The 23,148-nt window shown below is 48.4% G+C and overlaps 1 protein-coding gene across 7 annotated transcripts; it reads left to right on the top strand.

Annotated features, from left to right (window-relative positions):
* Window positions 1-244: 244 nt before the first annotated feature.
* Window positions 245-23,096, top strand: LDHB (lactate dehydrogenase B). Of its 7 annotated transcripts, none has more exons than XM_081880100.1 (11): window positions 245-313; window positions 2,691-2,764; window positions 7,245-7,323; window positions 7,907-7,987; window positions 11,846-11,977; window positions 14,530-14,647; window positions 16,451-16,624; window positions 17,562-17,735; window positions 20,267-20,384; window positions 21,434-21,557; window positions 22,712-23,096. In XM_081880100.1, the coding sequence occupies exons 5-11, from the start codon at window positions 11,852-11,854 to the stop codon at window positions 22,877-22,879; spliced, it is 1,002 nt and encodes a 333-aa protein (XP_081736226.1). In that variant the 5' UTR covers window positions 245-313; window positions 2,691-2,764; window positions 7,245-7,323; window positions 7,907-7,987; window positions 11,846-11,851; the 3' UTR covers window positions 22,880-23,096. The 7 variants fall into 7 exon arrangements, with proteins under 7 accessions (XP_081736226.1, XP_081736225.1, XP_081736229.1 ...); XM_081880099.1 differs by having other exon boundaries at window positions 247-313; window positions 7,124-7,323; XM_081880103.1 differs by lacking the exon at window positions 7,245-7,323 and having other exon boundaries at window positions 248-313.
* Window positions 23,097-23,148: the final 52 nt, after the last annotated feature.

Here is a 23,148-nt window from a genome sequence, read left to right as displayed (position 1 = left end):
TCCCACCACAAGTGGGGTCACCAAGCTTTGCATGCCCCCAGATTTCCCATGCGTGACGCAGAACATGGGTTTGGAGTTTGCTCAGAATCTGGTTCATCACCTTGTTTGTCACCAGCAAGGAATCTCTCTCCCCCCCCCCCCTTACAGTCAGGTTGCTTAATGACTCTGCACTGCCTTCCCCGGTAATTCTTGCTTGAGTCATCTGCATGCATCTTGCTTCAAGGCACCATACTGATTCTTGCTCTCTGCTTGCAGCACACACCAGGGCTGGACTGACCACCATGCCAAGGACTCTGCAGAGCACATAAGTGGTGTAAGTAAAACAAAAGGTCAAAAGCTCTTGTAGGTCCTGTTGGCCTTGAAGTTATCTCCACCTACCCAGCTGTCATAAGCATGTGGAATATATATTTCCAGTGGAATGCGGTACTGTATTCTCAGTTGTTTTCTGGGTTTTCCTCCCCATTGCACCTGTTTTTTTATTTTTTCTAGTTCTATAGGCATTTTTATCTGTTACACATCACTTCTGCTATCTTTTCTGTGTGTTCATATTAATAAAAAATTTAAAATATACAAAGTGCAATAAAGGAAAGGACATCTGGGCGTGTGCAGAGTGCTTCTGCCGCAGCACGGAACATCTGCCAGATGTCACCTACACACTTGGAAGTGAGGCACAGACTAACTTTTTCAGAATCAAGCTCTGCCTACTCAATCTCATGACAGCATTCTTAAGAACAGTATAAAAAGGGATAAAAAACAAAGTAAACCCCACCCAAAATGGTTGAAAGCCTTTGGAGATACTCCCAAATCGATTGCCTACGTAGATGTGCCATACCTGCTCCGAGTTTTGCTGTTGTGAGCAAAGACTCCAGCCAAACTGGCACATGAACTAGTTTTGCGGTGCGAAATTTGTGCCCGCTGGGGTTCCTGCAGTGGCGTTTATTCTCTCGAAGAATTCCTGGCATCCTGATGGCTGGTGCCAGGATTCTAATTTGAAGGACATTTGGGATAAGTAGCAATGCGGCTCTTCTGGGTATTTTTCCCTGTACTGTATATTTATTCCCTGTACTGTAGATTGCCAAGGAGCTGGGCAGCTGGGTGGGGTCAGCCAGGCTTGGGGGAGAAACTTGCACAAGTTGTTCCTCTGCATATCGTCTCAGTTTTCTTAATGCATGAAATACTGGCATATAAGAATGGGGGGGGGGGACTGCATCAGAAGATGTGCCGAATACCAGTTTGGTGGCACAGGATTCAGTGGAAGAGCTCCCACGCACATTAAAAGTCCCAACTCCAGTCTCAAACAAGCAACTTTCATAGGTGCAACCTATGTTTTGATGACAAGACACCTTTTGATTTCAGTCTGTTGCATAGATGTTAAAAAGCCCAACTTTCCCAAAAAAGGCCCTAGATCTGGAAGGTTAAAGAGGGGCATGCAGAAGCATGCAGGTGCAGCAGGGACTGGTAACTTTTTCCAGCTGGTTGGTTGGATCCTGGGTTCCTCTGCCCCCCCCCCACCTGTCAGTCACCTGGCATCACCTTGGCTTCAGGTAGCCCGTTTTCCTTTACAGCATGCCTTGAGTTCCAGCCAAGCTGCAAAGGGAAGGCCCAAGCTGATCCAAGCGGTGGTTCAAAGTTACTGCCAATCAGCTGATCAGCATGGACTTCCAGTTTGGACTACTGCACTGCACTCTGCGTGGTGCTCCCCTTGAAGACAACTTGGAAACTTCAACTGGTGCAAAATGCAGCAGCCAGATTAGCGGCTAGCATTTAATTTAGAACTCGTATAACCCGTTTGTTCCTGGACTTAATTCAAGGTGCTCACACTGAATAAATAAGCCCGTTGCAGCACAAACGGAACTCTTGTGGCATCTTAAAGATTGGTTGCCAGGAAAGTTCCTGTATCCTTCAAAGCTACAGTAAAAAGCTGCTATTTTAAACTGCCACAAGACTTTTCCTAGTTCCTACCTCCAGAGGGACTAGCTGCATTGTTAGTCTGTTTCTGCAAAAGCGACGTGAAGCGGGAGTCCTGTAGCATCTCTGAAGCCCGCAGCCCTATTATAGCGCACCACCTGGGAACTGTAGATCTGGCATTTCTGCGCCCTTAGGAAACTACATTTCCCATGACACCCCACTGCTACAATATTGCTGCAACTATATGGCGCAGGCGAGTTTATGAGACGCAGCCTGCGAAAACCGACGCCATAAATTAAGGCGTCTTAAGGCAAACACGAGATGTTTGTCTGCAACAGCCGCAGGCGGAGATCTAGCACGCCGCTTCTGGCTTTGCCGGTGAGAAAAGGCCGGAATAAATAAATAAAAATGAGCCAGGACAACAAAGCTGCATTGTATGATGGACGGGGGGGGGGGTGTGCTGATGGCGTGAGCAGAGGCCCGATGACTTCCCCGTCCTCCTGGGTGCAAGCACCCACGTGGTCGTTTCTCTCCTCTCTTTTTGGGGGGGCAAGGCGCAGGTGGAAGAAAGGCAGGAATTTGGAGGAGGACCGAGGCTGCGCGCACCAGCTTCACCCTTGGCGCGCCGTCCTTGAAGAGGATTGCGCGAGCCGAGGGGGCGGGCGGGGCTCTGGTTTCCAATCACAAAAGCGTAACCCGAGGAAAGCGGCGCGGAGCGGCTCCGGATCCGCCTCCTTCCCCTTGCCCGGCTGACATTGTCTTCTTTCCCCTCCTCCATCCAGGCTGTGCCTCAGCTGCGCTCCTCGTCTTCTTGCTGCTGCTAAGCCGGTCCTAGGCACACAAACCAACCCCGGAGGTGGGTATCACATAGCAAACGCACCGATCCTCTGTTTTTGTGGGGGGGGGGTGGCCCTCCATCTTCTCCCTCCCCCCCCCCAAGCCTTTGGCAATGGAAGATGGACTCAAGCGCTTCAAATGGGTGGGGAGGGATCGGTTAGGGGAGATCTCTCCTGCGCATCGTGGCCTGGCGCTCGCGTGTGCGAAAGAGTGAGAAGGAGGGGGGTTGGAGGTCGATCTCTATCTCCCCCTCCCCATCTCTCTCTCCCCCCCCCCCCGCTTTGCATCGTGTGTCCCCCCCTCCCTTATTTCTAAAGGTCAATGCAGTTGCAAAAATATATGTAGCCCTTTCAAAGGGGCAAAAATATATATAACCCCAAAACGCATCAAGGACTTAGAAAAAAGCAAAAATGATTGATGCAAAGTAAAAAGCGAGTAGTTTTTTTTCCCTTTTGCGTTGGAAAGAGGCTCCGGGTGGACGATCCTGCCCTGCCTTTTCTTTCCGCCCAGAGGAGCGGTGGCCTAGTGGTTAGAGGCGCAATCTACCCTACTCCCGCTCCGCCTTTTCCTTTGGATCCCCGGGACAGGCTTGTTGCATTTTAAAGGTTTGCGAATTGCATTTTTAATTCTTCCTGGTAGAGGATTTCGGGCCGGCCTTGGCTCAGCGGAGGAGGAGGAGGAGGAGGAAGGGAGGCCGGGCCACAGAGGCAACCATCGCGGAAGACGCGCGGGAGGAAAAGAAAACTTGCTGCGCATCGCGGCGCCTCCCCACCCCCCGGTCCTCGTGCCTTCGCATGTGCTCTGCCAAAGAGCGGGAGGGGAAAGGAAGCAGTTAAATTTTTTATTTTTTGCAACAGCAGAATCTCCCCGGGTGCTTGAAATGGCCCTGCCAACTTGGGGTGGGATGCGAGCGCTCAAAACGGGGAGCATCCGCTGGGGGAGGCTGCTCATCCCTTTTTGCAAGAGGGAAGAACCCTCCCCAAAAATGAAGGAGAGCAAAGGCATCACGTGCCTAGGCGGGGGGGCAGCGAAATGCGCACACCCCCTGCCTTTTCTTAGCAGAATCGGGTGAGGCAGGCGTGGAAAACGCTTCCCGCTGAGCGCCCAGGGCCCCCAGGCCGGGCCGCATTCTGCCCCGACTTGCCCAGGCCAAGAACGGGATCCTGCGCGCGCTGGAGCTCAAGAGCCTCGCGCCGGTGCTGTGAGAACGGGTGGCCACGTGAATTTGGAACGAAGCGGGGTGTTGTGGCTGCCATAGGTCATGAGTGCCCCGTCAGAGCCCAACTGCACTTTCCTTCTGTCCATGATCCTGCTAACTTTGCAGCATGAATGGAAGTTTATCTTCTACTGGGGGTGGAGAATGAGGGGGGGGGGTATATATGGTATATATGACCCCTGCACATTTGTGGTATGGTCCAGAGTTCTATAACTCAGAGCAAGGGATGTCAATGTGGTGCCCTCCAGGTTGTTGTTGTTGTTGTTATTATTATTTTATCTTTATTTATATCCTACCCCTCCATAGGGACTCCAGGCAGCTTACAGATAAAAAAAAGCAGCTCAAAAAACACAGTCATATGTGGCTAGAATTAAAACTATGTAATCTATTAAAAACATACAGATAATTTCAGAAAAAACAGCATGGCGCAATGCCGTTCGCTAAGATCAGTCTGTTCCCGAAAGCCAGTTGGAATAAAACGTTTTCAGCTCCCTGCAGGAGGACGGCAAGGTGGGAGCCGGCAAGATTTTTACACTGCTGGCTGGGGATGTTGGGAGATGGAGTAGAAATGCACAAAAGCAGGGGAGGGCATAGAGAGGTGGGAAATGGTGCAGGAATAATAATTACTGCTATCGAGCATAAAACTTAGGAATGAGGAAGGAACGAGATCTTCCAGAGGCCGTGCCAGACCAGAAGAAGATAAGGAATGAGGCATCCCTTTGAGGCCTAGTTATTCTCACCTGGCTGAGGGAGAACCTAGCAGTGGCTGTCAGTGGCTACTAGGAACAATGGCTGCTCTCTCCTGTCCCAGTTGGTGGCAGTACTGCTTTTGAATACCTTAGAGAAACGTGTGCATCATCCTGTACTCATTCCTCCTGTGTCGGCCGCTGGCTGCCTTACCTTGAGTCCTGCCATTGGCCCGTCTCGATCAGAGCTGCCTATACCAGCCCGTCTCAGCCTTGGGCCATTGGATGTTCTTGGGCTACAAATCCCATCATCCCTAGCTAGCAGGACCCCAGTGGTCAGGGATGATGGGAGTTGTAGTCCAATTCCTGCACGGCCGGGGGGTTGAACTAGATGACCCTCAGGGTTCCCTACAATTCTATGACGTCTTGTGACCCAAGGTTGAGAAACGTTGGTGCGCGCCGTTGGACTTCAACTGGTTGGTCTTGGACCAACAGATGAGACCTCCATCTCTGGGTTAAGGGGAATACTGTTTCTGCAAAGGCTGAAGACTACCAGCCTATGCCAAGGGCAGACACGGGGGGGGGGGCGGTAATTCAGTTTCCGAGCACAATTCAAAGTGTTGGTGTTGACCTTTAAAGCCCTAAACAGCCTCGGTCCAGTATATCTGAAGGAGCGTCTCCACCCCTATCATTCTGCCCGGACACTGAGGTCCGGTACCGAGGGACTTCTGGCGGTTCCCTCACTGCGAGAAGTGAGGCTACAGGGAACCAGGCAGGGGGCCTTCTCGGTAGTGGCACCCGCCCTGTGGAACGCCCTCCCACCAGATGTCAAGAAGATAAACAACTATCTGACTTTTAGAAGACACCTGAAGGCAGCCCTGTTTAGGGAAACTTTTAATGTTTAATAGGTTATTATATTTTAAGATTCTGTTGGAAGCTGCCCAGAGTGGCTGAGGAAACCCAGCCAGATGGGTAGGGTATAAATAATAAATTATTACTATTATTTACAGCCTATGGGGTACATTCCCTCATAGGCAATCTTCAGAGGGCTGCTTGCCAGTGGTGGAGAGGACCAGAGGGGGAAAAATTGGGTGGATCAACAAAGGCCACCGTTTGTACAGCAGGCCACATCCCACCCATGCAAAAATTAGACCAGGCTTCCTCAACCTTGGCCCTCCAGATGTTTTGAGACTACAATTCCCACCACTGGTCCTGCTAGCTAGGGATCATGGGAGTTGTAGGCCAAAAACATCTGGAGGGCCGAGATTGAGGAAGCCTGAATTAGACGGTTCTACACAAGCACAGATCTCCACCAAGCCAAGAGGGATGGCTCTCTGCCATGGATGCTATAGTTGAGATTCCTGCATTGCAGGGGGTTGGACTAGATGACCCTCGGGACCCCTTCCAACCCCACGATTCTGTCACAGTTCAGGGACACATCCCGGTCAGGCAGAAACATTCGAGGAGGGTGCATGGCCGGGCTGCTGAAATGGGTGGCCTGTGGGAGAAGTGGGGTGGGTCCTGAGGGCCAGACAGAGATGCTTGGAGGGCCACATTTAAGAATAATTTGGCCCCTAGGCTGAGGTCCCCCCCCCCATTGCTCTCCACTGGCTGGCAGTGGTTCTCCAGGGTTTGGACAAGGGTCTTAACCTGGAGATACCAGGAATCAAAACTATGACTTGGAATGCAAAATATGTGCTCTACTATTGACTTCCACCCCCTGGCCATAGTTTCCAGGACCCCACCCTTTCCCACCCCCCTGAGAGCTACTGAAAACTGCATCCTATGCAACATGGAGATCAGAAATCAGCCTAGCTAGTTCAGCTGGTCAGAGCGTGGTGTTGATAATTCCAAGGTTGCAGTTTCGATCCCCGTTTGAGACAGCAATAATAATAATAATAATAAATTATTTATACCCCACCCATCTGGCTGGGTTGCCACAGCCACTCTGCGCGGCTTCCAACACACATAAAAATAATAATAATAAAACATCAACAAATTAATAGTAACAAACAATTAGATCCTACATAAAAAGCCACAATGGCTTTAAAATAAACAACTTATATCAAATAAAGCAATACTCAACAATCCATTAGGATCCAATATGAAACAGTAAAATTAAACATCAATAATCTAGCCGTTTACACTTATCAATTACAATAAAGAATTACTAATCTATAATCAACAAAATAACAGCAGATCACAATGCACAAATGCCACAAAAGATACAAAATCATGCAAAAGGGTCAAGTTGAGCAACAAGGGGACACAACTTATAAAATTATTTTTTTAAAAAAGAATGGAAGTCAGCATATTCCAGGGGGGCGGGTTGGACTAGATCACCCACAGGGTCTCTTCCAACTATTGCTTGGGTTCACGGGGGGCTCCCCCTTCCTGCCGCCTGTGCTGGAAGCGTGCAGGAGATATACGCAGCCTTTGACTTCTCCCCCCGTTCCTGTTTTGTCTGTTATTGTAGACTGTAAGCCTTTCTGAGCAGGGACCTTACCAGCTCCTTATGTTGCCAGCATGTCTTTTCTGCCTTAGAGCCAGTGGCAGTTCAGTATGAGTGACTTCACTTGCTTTCTTTACGTGTTCAGCACGTATAGCAACGGCAGCGGCAGTGATAGCGACAGCGACGGCAACAGTTGGCCTCCGTATCGGAGCCCTCAAGAGAAGGTAGGCAGGAGGGCAGAGCAGCTTTGTAGTTGCCGTATTTCTCGCTCCATAAGACGCACCTAGTTTTTAGAGGAGGAAAACAAGGGAAAAAATATATTCTGAATGAAACAGTGGATGTATGATTTTTGTGGTTCATGCTGTGGCCACAGACATGATATGTGATTTGACGGTGAGTTTGGGGTAGCCCAGTGCAAAAATCCTGAGGATCCACGTGGATCCGTTGTTTCTAACCACGTTTTTGCCCCACGAAACAGTGGATGCGTGATTTTTTTGGTGGAGGCTGTAGCCATGGACATGCTATGTGATCTGATGGTGAATTTGGGGTGACCCAGTGCAAAAATCCTGAGGATCCATGTGCTTTTACCGCCCCCTCCCAGGCAGCCTCCTTTATCTCTAGAGTCCCTTATCTCCCTCCCTGATCGCTTGCCGATCAGGTGCTCAACAGCTTTGTTTCAGCACCCCCTTCCATATATATGTAGAGAGAGAGAGCGCGCACAATCTGCTTTTTGCCCCTGGGCAATTCAGTTCCAGGGACCACGCATTCACTCCAGAAGACGCACAGACATTTCCCCTTACTTTTTAGGAGGAAAAAATCAGGGCCACAGGAGAGGAAGCTCCTCCTACTCAGCACTCTGCCCGCCCTCTGCCAGATCGCAGCGGAATAGTAAGTTTGTTTGCAGACTAGTAACATTCGGGGGCTGATTTGTAATGCTGATGCAACTTTTAAAAAAGCAATCTTTACTGAACAGCATATGTCTATTTAGTTAGTTATTTTAATTAATTTATATGCTGCTTCATATTTCAACAAATATATACCCCAAGGACCGCCTCTCTCCATATGAACTAACCCAGATTCTGTGTTCATCCTCTGAGGCCCTTTCTTGTGTGCCTCCTTCACGAGAGGTCCGGAGGGTGGCAATACAAGAACGGGCCTTTTCTGTGGTGGCTCCCTGTTTGTGGAATGCTCTCCCCAGGGAGGTTTCGCCTGGTACCTTCCTTACATATTTATAGGCGCCAGGCGAAAACTTTCCTCTTCAACCGGGCCATTGGCCTTTAACTAACGTATTTTTTGCTCTATAAGACGCACCCGACCATAAGACGCACCTAGTTTTTGGAGGAGGAAAACAAGAAAAAAAATATTCTGAATCCCAGAAGCCAGAACACTGCGCAATGATCCCTCTTGCTGTTCTGGCTTCAGCGATAGCTGTGCAGCCTGCATTCGCTCCATTAGACGCACACACATTTCCCCTTACTTTTTAGGAGGGAAAAAGTGCATCTTATAGAGCGAAAAATATGGTATTTATTCCTGTATTGCAAGGGGGTTGGACTAGATGGCTCTTGGGGTCCCTTCCAACTATACTATTCTATCAGTGGCTTTTAGAGGTCGGTGGGAAGGTTTTGATGTATCCCACCCCCCTGAATGTATTTATTTGGGCTTTGTGTGTTTGCTTTTGCTTGCTTAGTTATAAGTCACTTTGGGTTGCCTTGGGCAAGATAAAGCGACTAGCAATTAAATATGACAGAAAATGAATGAATGGATTTTATTATTTCAGTCACAGACCAGTTCCAGCCCACATACAATATCAAGGAAGTCATAAAACACGATAGGGATACATTTGAATTTGCAATTAGGTATAACAAGGACAATACAGATATAGCAACAGTTAAAAAATATATAAATTAAAACCTAGTCACTAACATATAACCTAAAATTATAATTTAAAACCTTTATGATAGCACAGCTTTTCCCCTCAGTTTTATGGCAATCGCACAGAATTTGGCTACCCTTAACGTGATCTCAGGATCCTTGTCCTCTACCAGGGATTTTAGACGCTGAAGTTCAGATTCATTTGGAGATTTTTGCGTAGCAGGGGTAATAAATCTCGAGCGTATATCCCCGTAGAAACGGCAGCGTAATAAGGCATGAGAGACCGTTTCTACCTTATGACAGAATTTATGCAACCAAACCTCTGAAAACCAATAAAAGTGGTGGAAGAGAATGGAAAACAAAAAAATGAGCTGGTTAAGTCTGGATACAATGGGCTAAGGACTTGGGCCATTTTATCGATACGGCAGCGTGGGAAAAGCTGTGGAAATTAGATTTGAAAATTATGGCGTGTTATACATTAAAGGAAAACTACATGAAAATGATATATGGGTGATACCTAACTCCGAGTAAATTAGCCAAGATGTATAAGACCAGGTTTCCTCAACCTCGGCCCTCCAGATGTTTTTGGCCTACAACTCCCATGATCCCTAGCTAGCAGGACCAGTGGTCAGGGATGATGGGAATTGTAGTCTCAAAACATCTGGAGCGACGAGGTTGAGGAAGCCTGTATAAGACTGTCAAATAAATTCTGGAAGTGGCAGCAGGCAGAAAGGACCTTTTTAAAAAAATATGCAGCGGACTTGTAAAAAAGCAACTGGCTTTTGGGAAATGATACATAATGAATTTTAAAAGATGTTTAAAATCATTATTCCCCAAGAAAGCCTGAAGCATTCTTAATAGGAAAAATAGGATGAGAAGTCCCCCCAAAAGATGGCAAATTGTTTATGTGTGTGACCACAGCAGCCAGAGTTCTGTACGTGCAGAAATGGGAAGAAAGCGAGGTTCAAAGAAAAGAGGACCGGATTTTGAAGAACTATGTGGAGGTGGAGAGATTGACGGTGAAAATAGGAGACCAAAACGAAGAAAGGTGTATGGAAGAATGGAAATTCCTTTCGGATTATTTAAAACAGTATTCTAGCCAAATGAACGGCGAAAATAAGAGATCAAAACAAAGAAAGGTGTATGTCCCACGGAGGACCTTACGGTCTTCAAATAAAAACATCTTGGAGATCCCGGGCCACAGGGAGGTTAGGCTGGCCTCAACCAGAGCCAGGGCTTTTTCGGCTGTGGCCCCAATCTGGTGCAATGCTCTGTCACAAGAGACTAGGGCCCTGTGGGACTTGACATCTTTCCGCAGGGCCTGCAAGACAGAGCTGTTCCACCAGGCCTTTGGCCAAGGCACAATCTGACCCCCTCTCTCCTTCTGTAATCATAGAACTCTAGCCCAATGGTTGCCATTAATTTGATTCTGAATTGATTTTAGAATGTATTTCAATTAACTGACTGTGATTTTATGTAAACGGTGCTATTTTTATTGTTGCTAGCTGCTCTGAGCCTGGCTTTGGGGAGGGCAGGATATAAATAAAATATCATCATCATCATCATCATCATCATCATCATCATCATCATGGAAGAATGGAAATTGCTTTCGGACTATTTAAAACAGTATTCTAGCCAAATGAAATCGTGAGCAGGTCTTGAAGTACAGTGGTACCTTGGAAGGCGAACAGAATCTGTTCTGGAAGTCCGTTCGACTTCCAAAACATCTGGGAACCAAGGTGCGGCTTCCGATTGGCTGCAGGAAGTTCCTGCAGCCAATCGGAAGCCATGGAAGTCGCGCCGGACGTTCAGGTTCCAAAGAACGTTTGGAAACCAGAACAGTCGCTTCCGGTTTTCGATCATTTGGGCGCCAAAACGTTCGACTCCCAAGGCGTTTGAAAACCAAGGTACGACTGTGTAAGTGAGGGAAGTATAGTCAGGATGAAATAAATGAATAAATGTATAAGTACCGTGTATAAGGCAGCAGGAAATTGTCGGTGGAGAAACATGACTGTAAGGATGGGAAGCTGAATTGCTAAGGAAAGGGTATAAATTGGATTGTGTGCTGTGCTAGCCTCCCTTACTAGTAACTTCTCGTAGAAGTTTTAAAACATTCCTGCTTATACAGGCATTCAATGGGTGAAGGTTTCTGTCCAAGGCAACCCTGAAATTATTAGTTTGAGAGCAGGTGGTTGCTTTCAGGAGTTGTAAACTTTTTTTTTAATAGAAGTTTTAATTGTGTTGATATGTTTACCACCTTGGGCTCCTTTTGAGGAAGTTGTGAGTTTAAAATGAAATTAATAGTTATGTAATTAAGACTTTGCATCTTCTAACACCTTTTAAGCACCTCTGTACTAGTGCAAATTAATGGCAATGCCTCGAAGAAGTATTTGGTGGGCAAAAATAAAATAAAATCCAGTGTGGCTGGGCTGGGACTAAGGGAAGCGCTGCTCTAAATCCCTGCTTAGCCATGGGCCAGCCCTCATCTCTCAGCCTGACCTACCTTACAGGGTCATCATGAGGACCTGTGCATAACACTGACCTTGAAGGGAAGACAGAACTGAAATGAAATGGGGAGGTACTTAAATGAAAAGGAACAGCTGAGACTCCACAATTTGTGGCGTTACACAACCGCACGTTGAGAAACTGCTGGCAGGTGTTGCAGATTTGTAGGGCAAACGTAAATGGGTAGAAATGAATTAGTCTGGAGGCCGTGTCCTGTGTTTTGTCAGTCTCAAGCTCACCCTGTTTATTTCTCAACTGCATGTTGGTAGCAACTAGAGTCTTCTTTTGAAAGCACTTGAGGACCTTGCTTTGGTTGTTTTGAAGGTGGAAATTAACCTCTGTTCTATCTGGTTTCTCCTTTCTTTGCAGCAAAAAATGGCTTCGCTCAAGGACAAACTGATCACACCCGTGGCGCAGCCGGCCACCAAGCCAAACAACAAAGTCACTGTGGTAGGAGTTGGTCAAGTGGGGATGGCTTGTGCCATCAGCGTCCTGGAAAAGGTCAGTGTGTGTGTGTGTGTGTTTGTGTGTGTGTGTGTGTGTGTGTCTGTGTTTGGGTGGCATAAATGGCCAGACCTAAGTGCAATTAGGGACACAGGTGGCGTTGTGGGTTAAACCACAGAGCCTAGGACTTGCCGATCAGAAGGTCAGCGGTTCGAATCTGTGCGACAGGGTGAGCTCCCATTGCTCGGTCCCTGATCCTGCCAACCTAGCAGTTCGAAAGCATGTCAAAGTGCAAGTAGATAAATAGGTAACACTCCAGTGGGAAGGTAAACGGCATTTCCGTGCGCTGCTCTGGTTCACCAGAAGCGGCTTAGTCATGCTGGCCACATGACCTGGAAGCTGTTCGCCGGCTCCCTTGGCCAATAAAGCGAGATGAGCGCCGCAACCCTAGAGTCACGACTGGACCTAATGGTCAGGGGTCCCTTTACCTTTTTAAGTGCAATTATGACTCCCCCCACCCAAAAAAATAATAATAATCTGGTTAATAGGTTCTTCCATGCAAGTGGTACCCATGGGCAGAGGGATGGTGGAAACTGTCCTCCAGCAACATCTAGAGGAGCAAGATGCAGGTTCTCCGGTTAGGAATGCAAGCAGCTGCTTTGTGCAGAGTCAGACCATGGGATCATCTAGTTCATTTGCACTGTCTGGCAGCAGCCTTCCAAGATCTCAGATGAGGACCATTCCCAGTCCTACCTGGAGAATCTTGGGACCATGCAAAACAGATGCTCCATCATCTTCCCTTTAAGTCAACTTCATTGTAAGAGACAAACACAGGGGTCAGCAAACTTTTTCAGCAGGGGGCCGGTCCACTGTCCCTCAGACCTTGTGGGGAGCCAGACTATATTTTGAAAAAAAATATATGAACAAATTCCTATGCCCCACAAATAACCCAGAGATGCATTTTAAATAAAAGGACACATTCTACTCATGTAAAAACATGCTGATTCCAGGACTATCCGTGGGCCGGATTTAGAAGGCGATTGGGCTGGATCTGGCCCCCGGGCCTTAGTTTGCCTACCCATGGAGTATTGGTTAGTCAAAGAGGGCTGACATGGTGACATCTAGGCGTTGGCAGGCTCCCGGCTCCCACCAGCTCCAGCAAGCATGACCAATGGTTAGGGAAGATTGGAGCAGGGAGTCCTGAACCATCTGGTTACTCTGTTACCCTGTTGCAGCAAAAGGGGAATGTGATGGATGGGCTTCTTTAGCGATATAACAGACAGTGTGAAGAACATACGGGTTCCTCCTGTTGCAGCTCGACTACAACTCCCATCGTCCTTGGTGGCTGGGCTCTGATGGGAGTTGTGGAGCCCCATCCTTGGCTTTGTAAGCTCCAAGGGCTAGAATCCACATGATTCGATTCCAGGACTTGGGATAGCTCAGTTGGAAGAGCACGAGAGTCTCGGGGTCATGAGTTAAACCCCCATGTTGGGCAAAAGATTCCTGCATTATTGCAGTGGGTTGCAGTATATGACACTTGTGGTCCCAATTCTATGACTCTATTAATATACAGTGGTACCTCAGGTTACATACACTTCAGGTTACAGACTCCACTAACCCAGAAATAGTACCTCGGGTTAGGAACTTTGCTTCAGGATGAGAACAGAAATCGTGCTCCGGCTAAAGTGGTGCTTCAGGTTAAGAACAGACCTCCAGAACGAATTAAGTTCTTAACCCGAGGTACCACTGTATATAAAGATGCATGAAGTATATTCTCTTGGTGCTATATTTTTTTTTGTCATTAGCCGTCAGTTGGACAACTCTTGACGCTCAGTGGGCTACCAAATTTGCACAAATTTGACCAGGCTGAGAAGAGGCTCTGTTCTGTACGGCTCCTCCCCTGGTGATCAATATGTGCACAGAGTCCCTTTTCACGTTAGCTGAATGTGTGACCAAGGTGTCATGGGCATCTGCAGTAGCGGAGCAAACCCTGGATTTAACTTTGCCTAAAGCGAATCAAGTCAGGACTGGTACCACTTTTTTGCTGGTACAATATTACATTACATTACATTAGTCATACCTCGGGTTACAGACACTTCAGGTTGCGTTTTTTCAGGTTATGGACCACCAAAACCCCGAAGTACTAGAATGGGTTACTTCTGGGTTTCGGCGCATGCGCAGAAACACTAAATCACACTTTGTGCATGCGCAGATGCAGGTTGTGAATGCACATCCCACATGGATCACGTTCGCAACCTGAGCGTCCACTGTATAAATATTTCTCTTCTCTGCTATAACGCAAGAAGGCTTGGGTGCTGTTTGGACTTCCTCTAGACCTGTGATTAGAAATATTGGAAGCGGGCAAACACTGTCCCTTGCATGAGATAAATAATTATACAACCTTGCATAGATATCTGAAGGCAGTCCAAGGGAAGTATCAGGAGGACACTTTTAATGTGTGATGTTCCGCTGTGATGTTGTGTTTCTGTATATTATGTTGGGAGCCTCCCAGAGCAACTGGGGCAACCCAGTCAAATGGGTGGGTTACATCATCATCATCATCATTCATATACTTAACATCTGTGGTTTTTCCCCGCCTTCGCTGCCAGGGTCTCTGCGATGAGCTTGCATTGGTTGATGTCCTGGAAGACAAACTGAAGGGAGAAATGATGGATCTTCAGCATGGAAGCTTATTTCTTAAGACACATAAGATCATAGCGGGCAAGGGTAGGTTTTATATTATATCTTACCGCCATGTGAGCCCGGTGGGGGAGAGCCAGACTTATGTCCTTGCTCAACAGGTCACATTGGGAAACAGATGTTTGAAATCCGCTTTCCCTGAGCTACTGAAGAGTGGAAGGCCACAACTTGCCTGGTAGCCATAGGCGATCAGAAATTCCACGCAGGCGAGCGAGGAGGAACAGACCACCGTCCTCCAACAGTCTCCTTCATGGAAGGCAGGCTTGTTGTTTTTAACTACCTCCTAAGAGGCTAGCAACTTGTGTTTCTATGCCAGTTTCAGAGGAGGGGGCTGGCTCCCCATCACTCGAGACCAGCAATGCAGAACTTCTGTGAACTTCTTTGTAAGCTGATACAGGGACTATGAATCTCAACATACAGGCGACCTTTGTCTATAGCCAGGACATGCAGTTATGCAGTCCATTATAACATTCATTATTCTCGTGGGTGGAAAGGAGGGCCTCAGACCTTTCAACGCCTGTTCGCCTGCTTCTTTTATATCCTGGGCAAGCTCCTGCACAGAGTCCAGGCTGATGTATGTGAGTCTCCCTGCTGTCTTCTGTATCCTGTCAGCAACCTGGTGAAGTAGCTTGAGAGATAGCAAAGGGGCCTGTTTTTGCACAGGCTTTCCCCGGTGCACAAGACTTGACTGTTTTTAGTTTTCATTTGCTCGAAAACCCTGCTTTTATGTGCTTTTATACCACTGCTTGCCTGGTTTTCATATAAACGACCGAGGCCACAAAGATCTTGAAGGCCACTTCTTTCCTTATGGTCGCTCCTGGGTGTTAAGATCAGGAAATGGAGCCGCCTTTGTAGTTCCAACTCCCTCAGAAGTTTGTGGGGGATGATAGATTGTGAAAGGGCTTTCTTTGTGGCATCCGCTGGGATGTGGAATTCCCACCCCCATAGAGGTGCGCCCGGCACCTTCATTGTGTAACTTTTGGCATATGCAGAAGACACACCTGTTTACTCTGCCCTTTGACACTCAAGATGTGTGTTTTCAGGGCTGCACCTATTCCTGTAACTGCAGCATATTCAAACTTTTTAAATTTAATGATAACCCACTTTGGGACCTACTGGTAAAGGGCCGATAATAAATGTAATGATAACACATGTTTATTATTTTTATTTTGTACGCACTTCGATTAATTTTTTTAGCATTTATGTGTAAAGTGGTTTATAAATGCTTGTAAATAAATAGTGTTTGTTGTTGGGGCGGAAGGGAAAGGAGAATGTTAGCCGCTTTGAGACTTCTTCGGGTAGCGATAAAGTGGGATATCAAATCCAAACTCTTAAGGGACGCGGGTGGCGCTGTGGGTTAAACCACAGAGCCTAAGTGCAAGTAGATAAATAGGTACTGCTCCGGCGGGAAGGTAAACAGCGTTTCCGTGCGCTGCTCTGGTTTGCCAGAAGCGGCTTAGTCCTGCTGGCCACATGACCCGGAAGCTGTACGCTGGTTCCCTCAGCCAATAAAGCGAGATGGGCGCCGCAACCCCGGAGTCGGCCACGACTGGACCTAATGACCAGGGGTCCCTTTACCTTTACCTTTAAAGAAATAGTGGCTTGTCCCAAAGTGTCGTAATGAACTTCAGGGCTGAGTGGGAATTTGAACCTGCCTTCCCCCTGGTTCCCATTTGACACCCAGCTGTTGGGCCTCCAGATGTTGTTGAACTCCATCTCCCATCAGTTTGTCAGTTGGGGATGATGGGAGCTGTCATCTGACAACTTCTGGAAGGCCGCAGAACATTGCCCTGGCTCCTGATAACTTCTCGGTTACATTTTTGCCTGCAGATTACGCGGTCACCGCTAATTCCAAGGTTGTCGTGGTGACCGCCGGAGTCCGCCAGCAGGAAGGGGAGTCTCGCCTTGACTTGGTCCAGAGGAACGTGAATGTCTTCAAGTTCATTATCCCACAGGTTGTGAAACATAGTCCGGACTGCATCATCCTGGTGGTTTCGAACCCAGGTAAATTGGACTTGCAGTTAGAGCAGCCCCCGTAGCTAGATCATGGCCTTTTCTATGTCTGAAATGTTTCTTACACTCACTGCCAGTCGAGTTCCAGAGCCTGGTTGCAATCCAGACAAATTCAGATGCACAAGGCAGCCGCTTCAGTAAACAAGAAATAAATGTGGATCCTGGCATCGTCGCTTAAGCCAGCCTTCCCTCACCTCGTGCTCTGCTGGTTTTTTGTGTTACAACCCTCCATCAATTGCGGCAAACTTGGAAGGGGCAAGGTTGTGGTGGAAGGCTTGCTTTAAATTATTTGCGTTGATGATCGACAGGAGTGGCGCTGTGGTCTAAACCACTGAGCCTCTTGGGCTAGCCAATCAGAAAGTTGGTGGTTTGAATCCCTGTGACGGGGTGAGCTCCCTTTGTTCTGTTCCAGCTCCTGCCAACCTAGCAGTTCGAAAGCACACCAGTGCAAGTAGATAAATAGGTATTGCTGTGGCAGGAAGGTGAATGGCATTTCCGTGCACTCTGGTTTCCATCACGGTGTTCTGTTTTGCCAGAAGCGATTTAGTCATGCTGGCCACATGACCTGGAAAGCTGTCTGTGGACAAACGCCAGCTCCCTCGGCCTGAAAGCGAGATAAGTACTGCACCCCATAGTTGCCTTTGACTAGACTTAACCATCCAGGGGTCCTTTACCTTTTACCTTTTTATGAGAGTGTGGCACTGGCTCGTTCCTGGGACATTCCGCATCTTGAGCATCAGTGAAGGCAAGGGAAGTCACCTAACCAGTCTTGGCACCCTTAGCAAACTACAGCTCCCAGGATTCTTTGTGGGAAGCCGTATCTGTTTAAAGTGGTATCATAGTGCTTTAAACGTGCAGTGCAGATGGGGCCAGAGAGTTGACTCTTGAGCGCACCAGCCATTCATCCTCCCTCTCCTCCTTTCCCCAGTGGATATCCTCACCTACGTGACGTGGAAACTGAGCGGCTTGCCTAAGCACCGCGTCATCGGCAGCGGTTGCAACCTCGATTCGGCTCGCTTCCGTTTCCTGATGGCCGAAAAGCTGGGCGTCCATCCCACCAGCTGTCACGGTTGGATCCTTGGAGAACACGGCGATTCCAGTGGTGAGCGGCGTTTTCCAAAACTTGCAGCGATCCCGTAGGGCAGCGTTCTGCAACCTTGGGTCCCCAAGTGTGGGGGACTACAACTCCCATCACCCACAACCTGTTTGGCCCAGTGATCAGGGATAATGGGAGTTGTAGTCCAACAGCAACATCCGGCAACCCAAGAAAAGAAGAACACTGCTGGGTTGGGGGACATTTGAAGCTGCTGTATACGGAGCTCTGTACTCCCAGCTGCTTGGGTGGGGGGCGGGGGGAGAGAGGTGTTCCATCTTTGTGACTTGTTCCAGCCTTTCTCAACCTGTGGGTCCCCAGATGTTTTGGGACTACAACTCCCATCGCCCCTAGCTAGCAAGGACAGAGCTCAGGGATGATGGGAGTTGTAGTCCAACAACATCTGGGGACCCGCAGGTTGAGAACCACTGTGTTACACAGTTCACAGAGGGTTGGAAACTAGAGCTTCAGGCTATATTGAAGTCGAGGCTCCATCCCTTCCTGGTTCTGAGCCAGGCCCTGATCCGAGCAGGCGATTTCACAAGCTCGCCCCCTCCTCCGAGGTACAGTCATGTGTGGCTAACTGGCACTCCTGAAAGCTTTCTCCTGACTGCTCTTGGAGGTGATGGGGGCAAAAGGTGAGATCCAGCCAGGAAATCAGTAAAACAAGCGTGGAGTCCTCCAGCCTTGTGGCTACCATATCTTTAGACCTAGTGGTCACTGGTCGTGTAAGGGTCTTATAGAGGAGAGTCCTGCTTCTCCTGCCGCAAGGAGACCTCAGAGGTCCAGGCAGGGCTGAAATCCTGCTGGGCACCACTTTAACAAGAAGCAAAGCATGTTCCCCCTCTTAATTTTTTATTTCATGGGGAAAGGCCATAGCTCAGTGTCTGAGGAGGTCCCAGTTTCATTCCTTAGCATCTCCTGTTAAAACGTTGCCAGGTAGCAGGTGATGCGAAGGACTCTTCCCTGGAGAGCTGTTGCGAATCACGGGAGACGATAGCTGAGCTTATAAATCATACTTTCCTGTGCTTATTTATGGAGCAGATCTGCACATCTCTCCTTTCCTGCCCAAAGCAGTTAACATCGAGCAAGGAAAGCAAACAACCCCATTGTTGAAAATAGTTCAAACACGACCGTGAGAGATGAAATCAACTATAGCGGGGGAAGCGTTCTACTCAGGAGCGGAGATCCCTTTCTAAGGAAGTTTTTTTCCTAGTTGGACTTCTTGAGTTCCCGGTCCCTTCTGTGTTGTACAGACACACATGCGTGCCTTTGGACAGTAGCCAGAACGAATAAAGTATTTTTCATTTGAATGGTACAGAACATAGGAAGATGGCATTGACGTCACAGCATTGAGCATTAGCTCAGCATTGCCTCGCTGTGTGGCTGGGGCTCTCCAGGATTACAAACGAGGCATTCCCAGTCCTACCTGGGATCTTCTGGATGCAAAGCAGAGGCTCCACCTCTGAGCTATTAGCCCCAGTATATGTGAACATAGGAAGGAAGCTGCCTTATAGTGAGTCAGACCATTGGTCTGTCTAGCCCAGCTCCCCAGGGGCTTCAGACGGGACATTCCCAGCCCAATAGGATATAGAACCGTAGAATTGTAGGGTTGGAAGGGACCCTGAGGGTCATCTAGTCCAACCCCCTGCAATGCAGGAATCTCATCCATGGCAGATGGCCACCCAACCTCTGCTTGAAAACCTCCAAGGAAGGAGAGTCCACCACCTCACGAGGAGACCATTCCACTGTCAAAACAGCTCTTGCTCTCCCAAAGTTCTTCCTAACGTTTAGCCAGAATCTCCTTTCTCATAACTTGCATCTGTGGGTTTGGGTCCTACCCTCTGGAGCAGAAGAAAACAAGCTTGCTCCCTCTTCCATGCGACAGCCCTTGAGATATTTGAAGATGGCTATCATATCTCTCAGTGTCTTCCTTTCCAGGCTAAACATAACCCAGCACGCCAGGGATTTATCCTGGAACCTCCAGAACTAATAATAATAATAATAGTAATAATAATTCATTATTTATAGCCCGCCCATCTGGCTGGCTTTCCCCAGCCATTCTGGGCGGCTTCCAACAAAATATTAAAACACAATAGTCTGTTAAACATTAAAAGCTTCCTTAAACAGGGGACCTGGGACGCGGGTGGCGCTGTGGGTTAAACCACAGAGCCTAAGGACTTGCAGATCAGAAGGTTGGTGGTTCGAATCCCCGCGATGGGGTGAGCTCCCGTTGCTCGGTCCCTGCTCCTGCCAACCTAGCAGTTCGAAAGCATGTCAAAGTGGAAGTAGATAAATAGGTACCACTCCGGCGGGAAGGTAAACGGCATTTCCGTGTGCTGCTCTGGTTCGCCAGAAGCGGCTTAGTCATGCTGGCCACATGACCCAGAAGTTGTACGTCGGCTCCCTTGGCCAATAAAGCAAGATGAGCGCCGCAACCCCAGAGTCGGCCATGACTGGACCTAATGGTCAGGGGTCCCTTTACCTTTAAACAGGGAACCTACCACCTATCATAACCTGGGCTCTTCTTGTCGTTGCAGTGGCTGTCTGGAGTGGGGTTAACGTCGCAGGTGTTTCTCTCCAGCAGCTAAACCCTGACATGGGGACTGAGCAAGATCCAGAGGGCTGGAAGCAAGTCCACAAGGAGGTGGTTGACAGGTAATGGTGCGCTGGGGATGACCGAGGTTGGCAGACGCAACATCAGTCTTCACGAGGGTTGCCTTCTTGAACATCTGTGTATGAGGGATCTGGGTAAAAGACAGCCTCAGCAAACTTGAAACTTCCTAAATCCATGGTCAGTACATTTATCACCAAAACTGTGAGCAGTTTTTGAGTTCTCTGGAGTACATAATCAGGCAAAATTGTTAATTCAGAGTGATGCCTCCTGGTTCCCCTGGCATGGGGAGAAGCAGTACAGGCTGTCTGGGAATGACTGCTTAGTTGTTGCTTTGCAATGAGTTTTTAAAAGGGGGGTGGGCAGGATAGAGACTCTGTTGATGTTTGTGGTACCCAAGACTGTCACCTGCTAGCTCCAGGCCTGATACAAAGTGGGTTCTGAGCCTGGTTGGAATGGGGCCACATGTTTTTAGTGGAGATTTGGTTGTTCGTATTTCAGACATGCGCCATTCAAAATTTCATGCCTACTAACTGATTTAAACCTGAAGTTTCATGCACATACATACCCCACACCTTTGATTAGAGCAGAGGTGGATCTGGATCTGGGCAGCGGGCTGAATCTTTTATCTCCCCCACCCTCCTCCCGCTAGGGAGAGGAGTTGTCCAGCTGCCAGTCACCTGACGTCCTAACGACGTCCTCAAAATGTGCAGGCAGAGACGCTGTGCTTTGCAAGCCCCGTCAACCAGCTGATGGTTGGGGCTTGCAAAGCACTTTTCAGGTGGAAGCCTCCTTACAGCCCTACCTCACAGGTAAGGGTCAGGTGGCTGTGGCTTGGCGAAAACAGCCTTGCAGGCCAGACGGGGAGAACTGACAAGCCTAATTTGTTTCACAGGATAGAAGTTCCCACCCCTGTACTAGAGCGTCTCCTCCTTTAGCAGGACTTTTCCTGGTGCTAGTTTCCCCCAGAATTAGAAATGCCATCATTTCTCTTTCTTCTTTCTTGCCATGACCATGTTTCGCTGTTTCCTTGCTGTCTTTCACAACCACTTTGTGTGGTCTAACTGGGCTTTCTGCGATGTGTTTTTGGTAGTGCCTATGAAGTGATCAAGCTGAAAGGCTACACCAACTGGGCCATTGGCTTGAGTGTTGCTGACCTATTGGAGACCATCTTCGGGAACCTTTGCCGAGTTCATCCAGTGTCCACCATGGTAAAGGTAAGGAACGTTAATAGCTTGGTTGTGTTTCTGTCCTTTGCTATATGTCGTACCTGCTTCCAGATGGGAAATAGAGAAATGGGGATGAACAGTTCCCCCTCCGCCTTTTTCATTTCCTGGGTGCTCAGTGCAGTAGATTTGGGGAACGCAAGACTGTGTTTGCAGAACAGTGTAGGTCATAACAGCTGTGTCGCTTGCAGGGCGAGCAAGGTTAGTTCACCAGGGGCAAGGATTGGGTTTACTCAGTAGATGGGAGTGGTGGTCCTTTGCCCTCTTCCATATTACTTCTGTATCAGTTTGTTGGAGGGAAGTGCCGTGGACTGGTTAGAGGCAGAGGAACGGTGGGAACAACCAGCTGGGGAAACCCCAAAGGGAGAAGGCTCAGAGCACAGGGAGTGGTGGTGGGACCACAATGAGTGGTCAGAGGGAGAAAAGGGAGAAGACTGGGAAGAGGTGGTGTCGGAAGCTGAAAAGGTAACAGGGCTTAGTGAGGTGGGAGAGAGAAGCCCAGAATCGGAGGCAGAAGCTGAAGCAAGAGGGTGGCCAAGAGACAGAGATGAGTCAAGTTGGTGAAGTGTCATGGGTGTATTCCCTCCTGCTGCGCCAAGCTGCCCTCACCCCTGCTCTCCCAGAACCAGAAGAGGGCTGAAATGAGTGGAACTGTAGCAGGCTGCGCACAGACGCAGTCTCTGATTGCTTGGAGAAAGCCATGGAGAGGAGGGGACTTAGGCGGCCGAGAGGAGGCGGGAACTTTCAGTCTAGTCAACCAATTCATGGGAGCAGCAAGACCTACCAGGGATGAGCTGTTGTGCTCATTAGGGCTGACACTCCAAGTCCATGGCAATCGTGTTTTTGCTAATAAGAGTTAACTCCAACCTTGAATGGTGCAATTTACTGCTGGCTCGCTCTTTGACAGGATGTCGCTAGTGCATGGATATGGGAAAGGGTTTGCGACAATCAATTGGCATATAAATGTGAAACAAACAAATGGAAGAAAGGTCTCTTAGCTTAGGGTCACAATTGTTGTATCAGCCCAAGCTGATGAAAGCCGCTTCCAGCCATGGAAGCCACCTGAGCCTTCCCTCTCAGGGCCAAGAGTACATGTTAAGAGGGATCTCCTAGTTTCCAACTTCTCTCTTAAATCTCCCTTGCAGGGCATGTATGGCATTGAAAACGAAGTGTTTCTGAGCCTGCCGTGTGTGCTGGGGTCTGTCGGCTTGACCAGTGTGATCAACCAGAAGCTGAAGGATAACGAGGTGGCCCAGCTCCAGAAGAGTGCCACCACGTTGTGGAACGTCCAGAAGGACATCAAGGACCTGTAGGCTTAGGAGGGCTACCTTCCCACCAGCAGCAGCAGCAAGAATGATAACCAACGTTCAAAGTTTTTGCGCGAGCCTCTCTAGCGTATCTCCGTAGCTGAGCTTCCAGTAATCAACCCCAAAACCGTACAAGTTTTCACCCACCACGGTTAAGATGTGTGCTTGGTGTAACGCAGACCTTTTCAAACTAAATAAAACCAGCTCTTTTGTGTGTGCTCTATTCTTGCAGTGGGTGCTCTTTTTTAAAGAAATAATACAAAACCTCAGCATTC

Source organism: Podarcis erhardii (assembly GCF_964252035.2).
Source record: "Podarcis erhardii genome assembly, chromosome: 10".
NCBI classification, from domain to species: domain Eukaryota; kingdom Metazoa; phylum Chordata; class Lepidosauria; order Squamata; family Lacertidae; genus Podarcis; species Podarcis erhardii.
This window is presented reverse-complemented; position numbering and strand designations above follow the sequence as displayed.